The sequence below is a fragment of the Etheostoma cragini genome, chromosome 8, assembly GCF_013103735.1.
Source record: "Etheostoma cragini isolate CJK2018 chromosome 8, CSU_Ecrag_1.0, whole genome shotgun sequence".
In the NCBI taxonomy this organism is placed as follows: domain Eukaryota; kingdom Metazoa; phylum Chordata; class Actinopteri; order Perciformes; family Percidae; genus Etheostoma; species Etheostoma cragini.
In genome coordinates, this window is record NC_048414.1 from 1,299,849 (window position 1) to 1,312,582 (window position 12,734).

Below are 12,734 nucleotides of genomic sequence, written 5' to 3' on the forward strand. Positions count from 1 at the left end.
GTCCTCTGGTGGACAGACTATGCAACGCCATCACTAACAGGGACGTTGTAGAGCGTCCTCTGGTGGACAGACTATAAATAAACATTTTAAGACATCTCCGTGACCTTTTTGTGATAAAATTAAATCATTTCGGTCTTCCTCCACAGAGTTCTTGAGTCAAATAGTCATTTTTTTAAAGGCTTTTCATGCTAACTGACTTACTTTCAAGAAATATGAGCATATCTTTGTTGTCTATCTTTGGTAAACACAAGATTTAAAGTGTTGCTTTTGCATAATTCCGTGTGGAGTAACACGGTTTTACAGATCTGTTGGAATAAACTCGAAAGGTTGCTAAAACAGCATGAGTCTTCTTAAGTTGGGGACAGCCCTGGACAGTATGTAGACTCAAATATTAAAGGATTAGTGTCAGCCCTACAGTAAATGTTTGTTCTGCCATTACATACCGCCCTGCAAACTGTACTATCCATAGGCAAATACAGTATGTTGCATGTAAATTACAAACAAAGCTTACTCTTGAAATTCAACAATAATACAAACTTAAATTTACAAGTCTTGTTCAATTTATAAAGCAGGTCAAGGTTTGATATAAATACTGTGAGATAAGTATTAAAACTGCTCGATCAGCAGAGAAATGGACACAGCCCGTCTTCAGAGACAGTTTAAGCCTCATGTTGTCCTCGGGTCAAATTGACCCGTTGTCCTATATCAATGTTCTTTTTAACTACCCAAAATAACATGATTGATTACACCCAACGCTCTTTTGGCAAGTACAAATCTCTACTTTCATTAATTTTGGGGCGTCTTATTCCGTTTTATAGCATTTGAAAAACTAATAAAACTGGTTTTGAGAAAGTGTTGTGTAAAAGTTGACATATTCCAGTCTGTGATTATCCATCAACGTACGTTCCTTTAATTTTAGTCTCAATTATTCCTAATTCCTGCTTTTCTAACTCAAACATTAGGTATAATTTCCTATAAATGAGGTTTATGACCATAGATCACAAAAATAACTGTAAACTAAAGTTAATAAGTTAGTGTTACGTAGTGTTGAAAACGACAAAAAAAGTGACAAACATTGGGAAAAAAAGCGTTAAAAGTGTTGAAAAAGGAACAAACAAAAAAATCAACAAAAAGCATTAACAAAAGTGCTGATTTTAATTTTTGACAGAAAGACAACACGAGGGTTAAACAAGACTCTAGGACTTGCATACGGCCGGGATGCAAGGGGACCAGATTTCTCAGACAAAATCCGGGGACATTTTCGGCTCAGATGCGTACATACCTCCAAACCACGTCATGTTGTTATTTTTGTAAAACTGAAAACGGGGGACACTAGACCCAGAGCGGGTCTCATTAAGGGGCTGACGAGGCCGCCACAGTCGGCAGCAGAGAAACAAGCTACAATGGACGTTAACGGGATAACTGTCCAGCTTGTGTTTACATTCATAAAAGTGCTCGTTTTGCTTCTGAAAGACTCGGATTATTATTCTAAGTGTCTGACGACATTATGGAAAGGATTTCTAAGGAGTTCGATGTTCCTGTTAAAGATTAAGATCCATTTAAAAAAAAATAAAACTCCGCGAAATTACGTGCGCTAAACCCACCAGACTTTATTTAAATTTAAATAATCAGTGATTTTAGCATGGTAAAACACGGCTTTCTGAAACATCTCTGAGCAGCGCTGGCTCTGGCTGTCTTGAGGCTGCGGGTGTAGGGTGAGCGGCTATAAGCTACGTTTAAGTCAATGTTTTCTTTCTTTCTTTCATTTCAATGTCGGTTTTGTCAGTCACAGTGAAAACCGGGGACACGTCACCAAAACCGGGGACTGTCCCCGGAAACCAGGGACGTTACTATAGGTCCCCCTATTCTGATGTCACAACTACGCTAGTCTAAAATAGTAAGAAAAGGCCTCGTCTGTATCGTTACAGTCATTCCCCGGCTGCAGACGCAGATGCGAAAGATCACAAAACACTGACCAATCAGAGCGGACTGGGGTGTTTTTTTTTTTAGGAGAGGGACTTAAAGAGACAGGCGCTAAAACTGAGCGTTTTCAGACAGACATTGTGCAAAAATTAATGTCTTTTGAACATTAAAGCATGTAAACATGTTGTAGGTGAAACACAAACTACAGAATATGAAGCAGAAAATGAGCATGATACGGGACCTTTAAGATACAAAGCGTGCTACATAATGCATTGTAATGGCTCTAAAAGCGGAAGAAGAGTTGTATCTGTTTGTATCATCTGGAGATGTGTTGCCCCAACATGTCAGGACAACATTCACTAACCCTAAAACCACACAATGACTACTAATCCTGGTGCTGCTCCGGGCTGAAGTGGGAGGCCACTGACACCTTTCCCAGGGGGGGAAACTAGTCTCAACCCTAAAAAAAAATAACATTATTCTGTCTGCTTCAATTTAGGGTGGGATGCAACTTTAAAACCAGGTTTTACATGCCGTCTATAACCGGTTTAGTGGGTTGTCAGAGGCGAAGAAAAACGGCTAACTGCCGTGTAACGTGAGGTGTATAATTACACGAAACGTTGTACTTAACGGTAATACACAAACCCACAAATTAACCAGCGAAAGGTAACTGTTATCTGCCTTAACGTTAGCGTTATGGGTTTAAAAAAATTGCCAGGTTACCTAACTGTCTAATACATCTTATGGTGAATTGTGTTTTTTAACTGTTACGACTGCAGGTTGACAAAGCCTGTGTCCAGTTTTACATTTAGCAGCTAGCTAGCTAGTCCAGATGTACTTTGTCCTGTGACTCCAAACTGCATTAATAATCTGCCAGTTTAATATGTTATAGGTCACTGTTAAACCACTGACACCAGGCTGAGCAAATGTTTAAGTTAATCAGTAACAACTATGTCTTCTGGTATATTCGGCTCACAATTGATCCACATAGTCACTTATTTTTGGGGGTTTTCCAGTTGTTTTTCTGTGAATCTGCGTTACGATGTTCCAACTCAGCAGAGACGTTAAAGACAAGAAATATGCGACGACACGATTCAGAAACTACCAAATCGTAAAGAAGGTAAGTGCCATATGTGGCATTGCATCAAGCCGAACTAAGCAGTTGATCCGGACGACTCTGAATATGTACTTAATCTTGCTCTACAGCGTGTGTCATATTCAAGACGACATGAAATCTAATTAATTGCCAACATTGTGACCGGGGTTTCGCGTGACGTTATCTCACGCCGAGAGCTAGCGGCTGGCTAACTGTTACAGCTAGCTAACGGTTTTGTTCAGCAGGCACTGGCACACCCTGCCTGTTTCCTTGCAACCACAGCATATTGTCCCGGTAGTGCAACGTTACCTCTTTCTTATCCTGGAGACACTCCAGCACCGCCAGGTTGTTGTTCCAGGAGTGTTTGGGGCAAAGCCGGGTCAGGTCCTCTCTGCACACCCCCTCTTCTGCCAACTTCCAGCCGGTAGAGCGCCTCCGAGGCAGCGAGGCCCCGGCGACCAGGCTCCTTTCAGCGGCTCCCGGGACCCCCGCAGCCGGCCCCACACCCCCGGCTTGCTTCTGTGGGTTATCCGCATTAACAGTGAGTTTGCCGATGAGGTTGTTTTCTCCCTGAATTGGACGCAAAGACGACAAGATGCACAGCAAGAGCAGGAGCAGAGGAACACGTATACAGTCCGCCATCTTCACAGAGCCAGTCAGCCTGCTGCTGCATTCAGGGGCTGTAGGAAATATGGGTACTAGGAGTAAAGTTGCAGACGTTTTTTTTTTTTTTCTACGATGACACTGGACAGCTCATGAATAATTAGCAAAAGCGTCCAATCACACAACCACCATGGAAACTTAGTGCATTTCTTTGTGTTTAATAGAAGATTAAAGTAAAAGGTATCAGATAAACTGAGTACAAATGTTAATACTGCAGTACTTTGACAGGAAGTACCCGAAAGAAAAAAGCTAGGTTTAAATATAAAGCAAATTTGCACCCATGAAGCTGTGATTTTGGATTGCTAGAGCTTGTTTACATCCACCTTTGTGTTGGCTTCATGTCAAAATGTGATTTAGTTTTTCTGGGTCAAAATAAAAACACACTTACATTATTTTGCCCAATATTTTTGTCACTTTCTGGCATGTATTCTATTTTTTATGGCCCTTTTTCTGATGTTTTTTCTTGTTTTTTCTTTGCCTTGAAAGCAGCATCATTGGTAGAAATAAGTTTCTAGATTGAAGCATCCCATAATGATCGTTTCCCCGGGTTCAAATTTGACCCTTTTTCAAAGTTTTTGGAGTTTCTTTCAACCTAATTGCCCCAAAAATAACAGACAGTAATCATAAGTTGCTCTTTGCAAGTAAAATAAATGTTTCTTACTCCACTTCATGACATTATTCTGACTTCACTATGACAGCCTGTGATTATCATAGACAAACCTTCCTCCGACTCTAACTTTTAAACAAAATAATTCAGGATTTCTGCTTTTTATTTTTTATTTACACAAAAAGTGTGTTAGTGGTATATATATACTGGTGGTAAGAGTACTAGTCCTGCTATCACCAGACCGAGCTGGACATTATTCTGGGGAGTCTGCTCGGGATTTTCTCTGCACGAGAGGCGCGATCAACGGGCGTAGTTCAAATGACTCTGCACGCAACTGGATAGTCCTTCAACCAATAAGAGCAAAGATCCAGGTGACGTAGCAGCAACGGCGTCATCAACGGGTCGCCGCCATGTTGTAAAGAATAAGCCGCTTGGTCGCTTCATCTATCGTCGGCGTTTTAAACCAGCCAATAGCGGCAGGTGGATAAGCCGGTTTGTGATTGGTTCCAGCAGATTTGTGACAAAAGCAAGAAAGATAAAAACGTACAGGGGCGAAATCAAATCACCCGCAGATCAGGCGGTGGGGGTTACCCAGCCTATAAAAGCGCTTAAAACATGGTAGATGTGACAAAAAAGTGACAAAATAACTGGTAAAATATGTTTAAAAAAACATCAAAAGTGTCCATTTCTAGTTTTTCCCCGGGAGGACGACACAGGGGTTAATTCATTTTATTCCACTTTACTAAAATGTCCGACCTGATGTGAGCTGTGGACCTTTGAGTCTTGGTCTCACAGATGCATGTTCATCCTACCAAGATCTGTCAGAGCGAATCTCATCAAACCGTCCACTCCGGTGACTTTAATTAAAAATAACTCACGTTTTTATTAACTCTGAAGTCGTACACAAACAGTTGGTAGCAAATATACATATATACACACACCTTCCTTTCAGAAAGAAAAACAAGAGGAAAGAAAACATTTACACCAGCTGAGTCCTTTGGCACTTAATGTTCAGTTCAGGGGGGGGGGGGGGGAGTTAAAAATAATCCAAAACTGGACAGATGGTGATAATAAACGGAGGTGGAAACCGTGGCAACTGACTGTGTGAGGGAAATGTTGAAAATAAAATCGGGGTTCCTTTTTTCCTGCATTCTCACTACGTTCACATGCATACTCCACTGTTATTCAGAATATGGAAATATTTCAAATGTGACATATAGACGTGTGTGATATGAGGGTTTTTACAGCAGTTTGAGACAGTTTACGGCCTCTTGCCAGTTTATGGCGTACGGTCAGCTTTGTGCGTTGCTATGGTTGCTGTACACAAACCAACCAACCAGCCAACCTAGGGCTGCGGTAGAGAGGCACGACCAAAAGAAAGGAGGAAAAACACACGGCTACTCATTAAACATAATCAAAGACTTGGATATTAAAAGGTTTTTGGAAAATGAGGAAATACCACAACGCCGTTGTTTAAAAGAAGCTGGTTGAAGGAATGAAAGAGGGAAGCTGTGTTCGCACGGCCCGCCAACACTGAAAAATCCTATTTTTTAGGGCTGCACGTAAACAGGAATATAAGGGGAAGTTTGTCTTTTATAAACTATGTAAACCATTTAGGAGAAATAATCTTTTTTTCAGAATAAGAGGGAAAAATTAATATTATGTGCATGTAAACGTAGTCATTAAAACTGAAGAAGAGTGAAGTCTGACATCTTCCACAGGGACTCCCATTATTTCTAAGTGGAGTCTCACGTTTAGTCCCATTAACTACAAACCATGAACATGTCACAGATCTGTTGACCAATCTCTACATCACATCGCGTTTTTACGTTGATTTTATATCGTTCAGACAGCCACGGCCTCGGAAAACTTAGTCCGGCCGATGATATTTATTCATCTTCGTCACCGACGTCAAAGTGACGTAATGTCCGGGAGTCGATGGAAAACGGATTGTTTTCTAACCTCTCGGTCACGGTGGATTCAAGGATCCTCCGACATCCCAGACTCTCCGTTTAACAAGCCGCAAAAAAGGCGCAACGCATCCTCACTTCCATCTCGTAAAACACGGCCCTTTGGAGTTTGATGTTGATGCTAAAAGTCTACTTTAGCGTCAGATCTAAACACGCAAACCACAAACCTGTTAGCTGTGCTAAACCAGTGGTAATGCTCCTTTAATCTGTTGAACCGGTTCCTTCAGGACAACACAAATTCGCTCTTTTACTACAAATCATCCGCCAACAGCGCTGCCGTGGTTTAGAAATGTTGACGCATTGTTTCCTGCTTTCTCCAGACAGTTGTTAAGTTTCTTTTTCATTTCTGTCCGGTTTGAAACTGTGATATTAATATTTTGAGGAGAGACAAAAACCAATAGAGAGGCGGAGTACCCCCCCTCCACCATGGGACCTCCATTCATGAAAAAATATACATGATAGTAAATGGGGGGGGGGTTGAATTGACATTGATCCCGTTTGAATTGAGCCATGGATTACTAATATGATGTTCGTGACTTTAAAAGATAATTTTGCACGTCAAGGTCTCAGTTTCTTGTTAAAGTATTTAAGACAGAAAGACGACACCGGTCCTTCCAGAAAAATGCAGATTTTTTTTTGTGATTGTCGCGGGAAAAAAATCCTTAATTTTGCGGTTTTCTTAAGAAGTGCGATGGAATATGCGGGATATTAACGCAATGGCGATGGATACAGAAATGATGGATGGATGGGAGTAAATGGCTGAGTGAAAAATACATGATGAATGTAAAGAGCCTGAGAATGGTCATTTAAATAAGGTGTGCATGATTTGCAGTTGACGAGCCACACACACACACACAGACAGACGCCCCCCCCCCCCCCCCCCCCCCCCCCCCCCCACCACCACACACACAGACAGACAGACAATCCCCCCACACACCTAAACTGCCAATTTTTTAAAGAGACCAAAACCCCCCCACACACACACACACACACCCTTTAACTGCAGGACTGGTGGAGGAAAACTGCCGTTTCACCTCCGTCAGACTAAAAACACAGGAGAGAAAACCACCTTCTGTAAACTCAGTCGAGCCTTCAACGCTTCTACCTCTTTAGCAGCGGAGAAGAAGAAGATCCGAACACGAAAAGGACTCGTACGTTAAGAATTTAACTCGTGGAATCACAATCTTTCGGCTTTAAGGGACACACGTGCTCCCAATCTGTCCAGTTGTCCCACGCTGCTGGCTTCATTCTGCTTTCTGTGCAGGCCAACGGTCCCCAAATGTTCACTAACGTAGATTTTTTGTCATTTAAAAAGAAAAATAAACCAAAAATGTTTCCTCGGGTTGGTCCAGGTTTTTTTTTTTGCGCGTGTAAACAGATAAAAGTTGAGCAGCTTTTAGATTTTTCCACAGTAGAAGACAGACTGCGTCATCTACTCGCGCCCTCCGACTGAGTTTGTGTGTGTTTTTTGTTTTTTTTGTTTTTCCAAAGTTTGTGAAGTCCGTCCCGTTCACTCCCACCTGTAGAGCTTCAGCATCTTCTCGGTGAGCGAGGCCAGGAAGTGCTCGCCGTTCACCGAGAACGGGCTGATGTCCAACACCGGGAGGTCGGCCGGAAGCTTCTGGAGCAGAGAGCCGCTGCCGGCGTCCCAAACCTGAGGACCGGGACATAAAGGGGTCAGAAGAAGACGACAAAGAAGCTGCTGGGAGAGACTGTTTCCATGATAACTTTTGGCTCTGTCAAGTAAAACAAACACACCTCAAATAAAGTAATTTTTTTATGTACTTGGTAGCTTTGGGCTCCTTAAGATTACCTGACATGCATCTTAAAGCACCACATACAGTGGCTTGCATGGGTTTACACACCCATGCTAAAGTTGATTAAAAAGAAGAATAAAATTGATCTTAATGTCTTGACTCAAAAAATTTGGGGGGGAATCCAACATTTTAAAGGACACCAATTTTCTTTTTGAATGAATAATGTAAAATAAATAAATGTTCTTCCTTAAAATGCACGGGGCATAAGTATACACCCCTACTACTACTAATACTATACATCCTGATGAAGTTCCCTTGGCCTTTGGAATTAAAATTGCCCCCCCAAATCATCACATACCCTTCACCATACATAGAGATAGGCATGGGGAACTTTCCATAAGATCATCTCTCAATGCTAATCACATCAGCTATTAGGATAACTGAAATAACACCATGCCAATCTCTACGTACAATAAAGGGTAAGTATGTGTTAATTTTAATTACAAAATCCAAGGGAACTTTATGCAGGAAGCAAGCTTCTCGTCTTATCTGGGGTCTGACATCCAGTAAAATTATAAAAACCAGTGCCCATAATGCTACTTTCTTAGCTACTGTAGCTGGTTTTTCATGGTGAAACAGACACTGAGGCTTTCATTACTGTGTGCCACTCTGTCTGAGGAAAAACTACTCTAAGATAGATCGCGCAATTGTTTACTTGGTTGCCATGATATTGTGAGTAATGGTGTCTGGTCACCACTCCAGTTCCTCGCCGACAAAGGGGAGAGAGAGCCGATGACTGTTCACATGAGTTCAGTCTGGCAAACGGCTCTGCAGAGTTGTGTTATTACGACTTGATGACTTTTAATAAAATCCTAAAGCGGCAGAAGCAATAATTTAATAGCAGCGGACATCACTGCTGAATGTATCTAGCAGAAACACTGAACTATCCCCCTGATATCTCTCTCACACACACACACACACACACACACACACACACACACACACACACACACGACTGACCATGGTGGAGTTGGAGGCCTCGTCCCCGGCGCAGACCAGCGTCCCGCCTCCGTCCGGCCTCTTGAAAACGGCGTTCTTGGTGAGCAGTTTGCAGGACGAGCCGGCGTTGAACGTCTGCACCGGAGCGCAGGAGCAGCTGGGCAGCTGACTGGAGTCCTGCTGAGGCGTCCTGTTCAGCGCCATCAGGACGCAGCGCAGGGACGGGTTGGAGCGGCCTAAGGGACAAACGGGGGACATTCACATGAATGCAGACTGAGTCCTGCTCTGAAACATGTTTTGAATCCGCTGTAGGGCTGCACGATTAAACGCAATTTTATAGAAATCAAAATTATGGACTAGTACAACTATCCAAATCGCGGGGGGGGCAAAATATGTGTCTAACCATTCTGAATGGCCGATTGTGGGGCTGCAGAGATGTCCTAGGCCTACGTATTCTGTGCTACGGACTAAAGGAAACCATCTTTGTTTACAGATCCTCGCATAAATCACACTAGATGACTATAGTGATTTTTATTTCTGTTTTACTGAGAATGGTGATCCAAAAAAAACTGATCATTCCCACCAATATCACATGTGAATCATATCACAACCCCAACAGCAGTCAAAATAATGGCAATTTAACATTTTCCCATATTGTGCAGCCCTAATCTGCTGTAAATGCTTGATGTCTTGGTTGTGCTGTCCTGATAATCTGCATGCAGACACGTGAATAATCAGACTTTTCAGACAGTTTGAGGGAGACTGCAGTGAGACATAAACACGTGAAGACAATCTGTTGGTGTAGGTGAAATGTCTCTGCGGTCTGCCGATAGTTGTCAAGGCTGCATCTGCGTGTTATTCACAGAGCGGCAGATGTGTTGGTTCCACCTTTGAGTTCCCTGTGTTTACACTCTTCCTCACGCAGCAAGCTGCTCATGAATCAGCACTTTTCCTGCTATGGTCGACTCAGCGTGACGCTCCCTGGGACTGTTTTCATTACAGAGTCTGTTGTTTTCATTAGGAAAAACAATGTCAAAAAATAGACCCCAAAAAAAAAAAGGCTGAAAATGCCCAAATGATTTGGGAACAGTTGAGATTTGTTCTTTATTTGATGGACGTAATGTAATGATGTTTTGGGAGGATTTCCTTCAGTGATGTTCAGTGTAGGTGTGCGGATCTTGTTCAGGTCCGGTTCTGTTTGCTTGCAGCAATTTTTCAGCATTTTTCGAGCTGGACACTCACTGTAATTATTGCTCGTTCAAACTGACCTTTATCTAATGTTTCATAATGTGTTTTGAGTCTTTTTACTTTTATTTTCCAATGGTTTTTTAGTTTTTTTTACTTGCTCATTTTACTCTTTAGGTCTTAATTTTTCCCAAGTTGTATTATCTGAAGCACTTGACATTGTAAAAGGTGCTATATTACAAACTTACATTGTTGTTGTTTTTTTTATTATAAGTCCTTTGTGCACCGAGTCGGCTTTTTCATGGGAAAATGTAAAAAGATAAAGACAACCTTCACTATGTTTACACTCCAGATCATCAGAAATCATTTAAAGGGCACCCAGATAGCTCAGTTGGTAGCGCGTGTGTATAGAGGGTTGCTCCTCAATGCAGCAGGGCTGGAGTTCAACTCCGACCTGCGGCCCTTTGCTGCATGTCATTCCCCCCCTCTCCCCTTTCATGGCTTGTGCTGTCGTGTCAATTAAAGGCCTAAAATGCCCCAAAAAATAATCTTAAAAAACAAAAAAGAAATCATTTAGAAAAACTTCACTGGTTTTGCATTGCACACACCTGGCCTGTAGGTGACCAGACAGTGTCGGCTCTCTGTCTCCACCTGGATGTCGGTGCAGCCGGCGGTCTCCAGCGGCAGGACATGCGGTCTGTATGTGGTCTCGTTGACCTGCTCCCAGAAACAGCCGCCCTCCAGAGAGCCAGCGATCAGACCGCCACAGGGGAAGGAGCTGGACGCCGCCCGCGGGACATAGCACAGAGACGCCACCGGACACCTATGAACATCACGGGTTAGACAAGGTAGAGCTATCAGGTGTTTTTGGCTTCACTTGTACCGTCAGCGGCTGGTGTGTACCTGGAGCGGAGCGGCTGCAGCTCCTGGACGTGCGTGCTGGTGTCTCTGGTGTCGTAGATGAGCACCGAGCCGTTGCTTAGACCTGCGTAGACGTAGTTACTGTTGTCTAAACACCAGCAGCAGCTCCACACGGGTTTCCCTGCGTTATAGGTCTGAACCACCGTGTTGGTCAGCAGACTGCAACACACACACAGTCAGTCCGTTGAGTACATAATCACATCACTCCAGAGAGAGGACAAATCCCATCTAATACTATAGAAAAACTCCTGTAGAGTCAGAGTGAGTGAGTGAGTGATCGAGTGAGTGAGTGTGTGTGTGTCTCTGTCTGCATATCTGTGTGTGTCTCCGTCTGTATATCTGTGTGTGTGTGTCTCTGTCTGTATATCTGCGTGTGTCTCCGTCTGTATATCTGTGTGTGTGTGTGTGTCTCAGTCTGTGTGTGTGTGTGTGTGTGTCTCAGTCTGTGTGTGTGTGTGTGTGTGTGTGTGTGTGTGTGTGTCTCAGTCTGTCTCTTTGTGTGTGTGTGTGTGTGTGTGTGTCTCAGTCTGTGTGTGTGTGTCTCAGTCTGTGTGTGTGTGTGTCTCAGTCTATCTCTTTGTGTGTGTGTGTGTGTGTGTGTGTGTGTACCTGGTGAGTTTGATGGTGTTGTCCAGAGCTGCAGACAGCAGCAGACTGTCGTTCTGTCTGTTGAAGGACAGACCTCGGATCTGTTTACTGTGGATGGGAACGTACTGACTCGCCTTCATGTTGACCACGCTCACCTTCTTCACCCCGCAACCTGCAGGAGGACACAGGAAGGGTGGCCAGTGACAGTGTGAGACAGAAAAGACTTTTGTCACTGTCAACTATCACAAAGCAGAGAGAAGGAAGTCTTTCTAAGGAAACAGACTATTGTCTGGGTTTTCTAATCTAGTGTCTTACAGCGTTTAAAGTCCGGGGCTTTCTCAGCCATCATACGCAACCGTATGACCATAAAAACAATGCGTAGTATCTAAACCAAAGACTGTATAGGAGCTGTCTGCTCATTAGGCTTGTTCGAGATGAGTCAGGTCTGCGCAGAATCAATCAACAGCGATCACTGTCCAATGCATGCCGGTTAGATTTGTAATTGACGTGATCCCGACTTGCTCTGACGTCATGCACACGCAGGCACCGATAACCTCACGAGATCAAAGCAGTTCTGAGATGCAGGCAGCACACACTCGCCGACTGCGAGAAGCAACTGTGCTGCCTGCATCTCAGCTGTTCGGTTCAGAATTGTCTATCGGTCATTATAAACAGGGGTGCACATAACTGGTACGCAAGTACGCATGCGCGACAAAAATTGGGAAAGCGTAATGCCGTTTGTGTTACTACGCGCCTTTGCGTACTTGACCGATCTTTTCATCTTACCTTACACATGACATGTTGCTTTCAAACTTCGCACAGAGATGTCCAAAAAGCAACAGACATTAAGCAGCTTCTTTGGTGTTTCGCCACCTACAAAGAAACGCCAACTGGAGCCGGAGCCGAAGAAAAGGGTTTTTTCGGAAAAGTGGCTCCAAGACGTGCATTGGCTTGAAGCTAATGATGAGCGCACTGAAATGTGGTGCAAGATTTGCCGCTCAAATCCACATCTAGCGGACAAAACA

General features: G+C 43.4%; 2 protein-coding genes across 2 annotated transcripts in view; both read right to left on the reverse strand.

Annotated features, from left to right (window-relative positions):
* LOC117949016 (Golgi apparatus protein 1-like) overlaps positions 1 to 3,790 on the reverse strand; it is a 36,457-nt gene extending 32,667 nt beyond the window's left edge. The window contains exon 1 of the mRNA XM_034879007.1: positions 3,329 to 3,790. Within this exon, the coding sequence (XP_034734898.1) occupies positions 3,329 to 3,661 (333 nt within the window). The 5' untranslated portion in view covers positions 3,662 to 3,790. The remainder of the gene's footprint in view (positions 1 to 3,328) is intronic.
* Positions 3,791 to 7,570: 3,780 nt separating this feature from the next.
* rfwd3 (ring finger and WD repeat domain 3) lies at positions 7,571 to 11,916 on the reverse strand. Its single transcript, XM_034880289.1, has 5 exons — positions 11,731 to 11,916; positions 11,104 to 11,280; positions 10,809 to 11,023; positions 9,037 to 9,251; positions 7,571 to 7,913 (listed from the first exon to the last, which is right to left on the reverse strand). Exons 1-5 carry the CDS (start codon positions 11,847 to 11,849, stop codon positions 7,770 to 7,772), a joined length of 870 nt encoding a protein of 289 aa, XP_034736180.1. The 5' UTR covers positions 11,850 to 11,916; the 3' UTR covers positions 7,571 to 7,769.
* Positions 11,917 to 12,734: the final 818 nt, after the last annotated feature.

Coding starts and splice junctions, on each gene's coding strand:
- rfwd3 (XM_034880289.1), bottom strand. CDS start 11,849: ATGAAGGCGAGTCAGTACGTTCCCATCCACAGTAAACAGATCCGAGGT. Junction 9,252..10,808: donor TCTGGTCACCTACAGGCCAG/GTGTGTGCAATG, acceptor TTTGTCCCTTAG/GCCGCTCCAACCCGTCCCTG. Junction 7,914..9,036: donor AGGCCTCCAACTCCACCATG/GTCAGTCGTGTG, acceptor CCCGGTCCTCAG/GTTTGGGACGCCGGCAGCGG.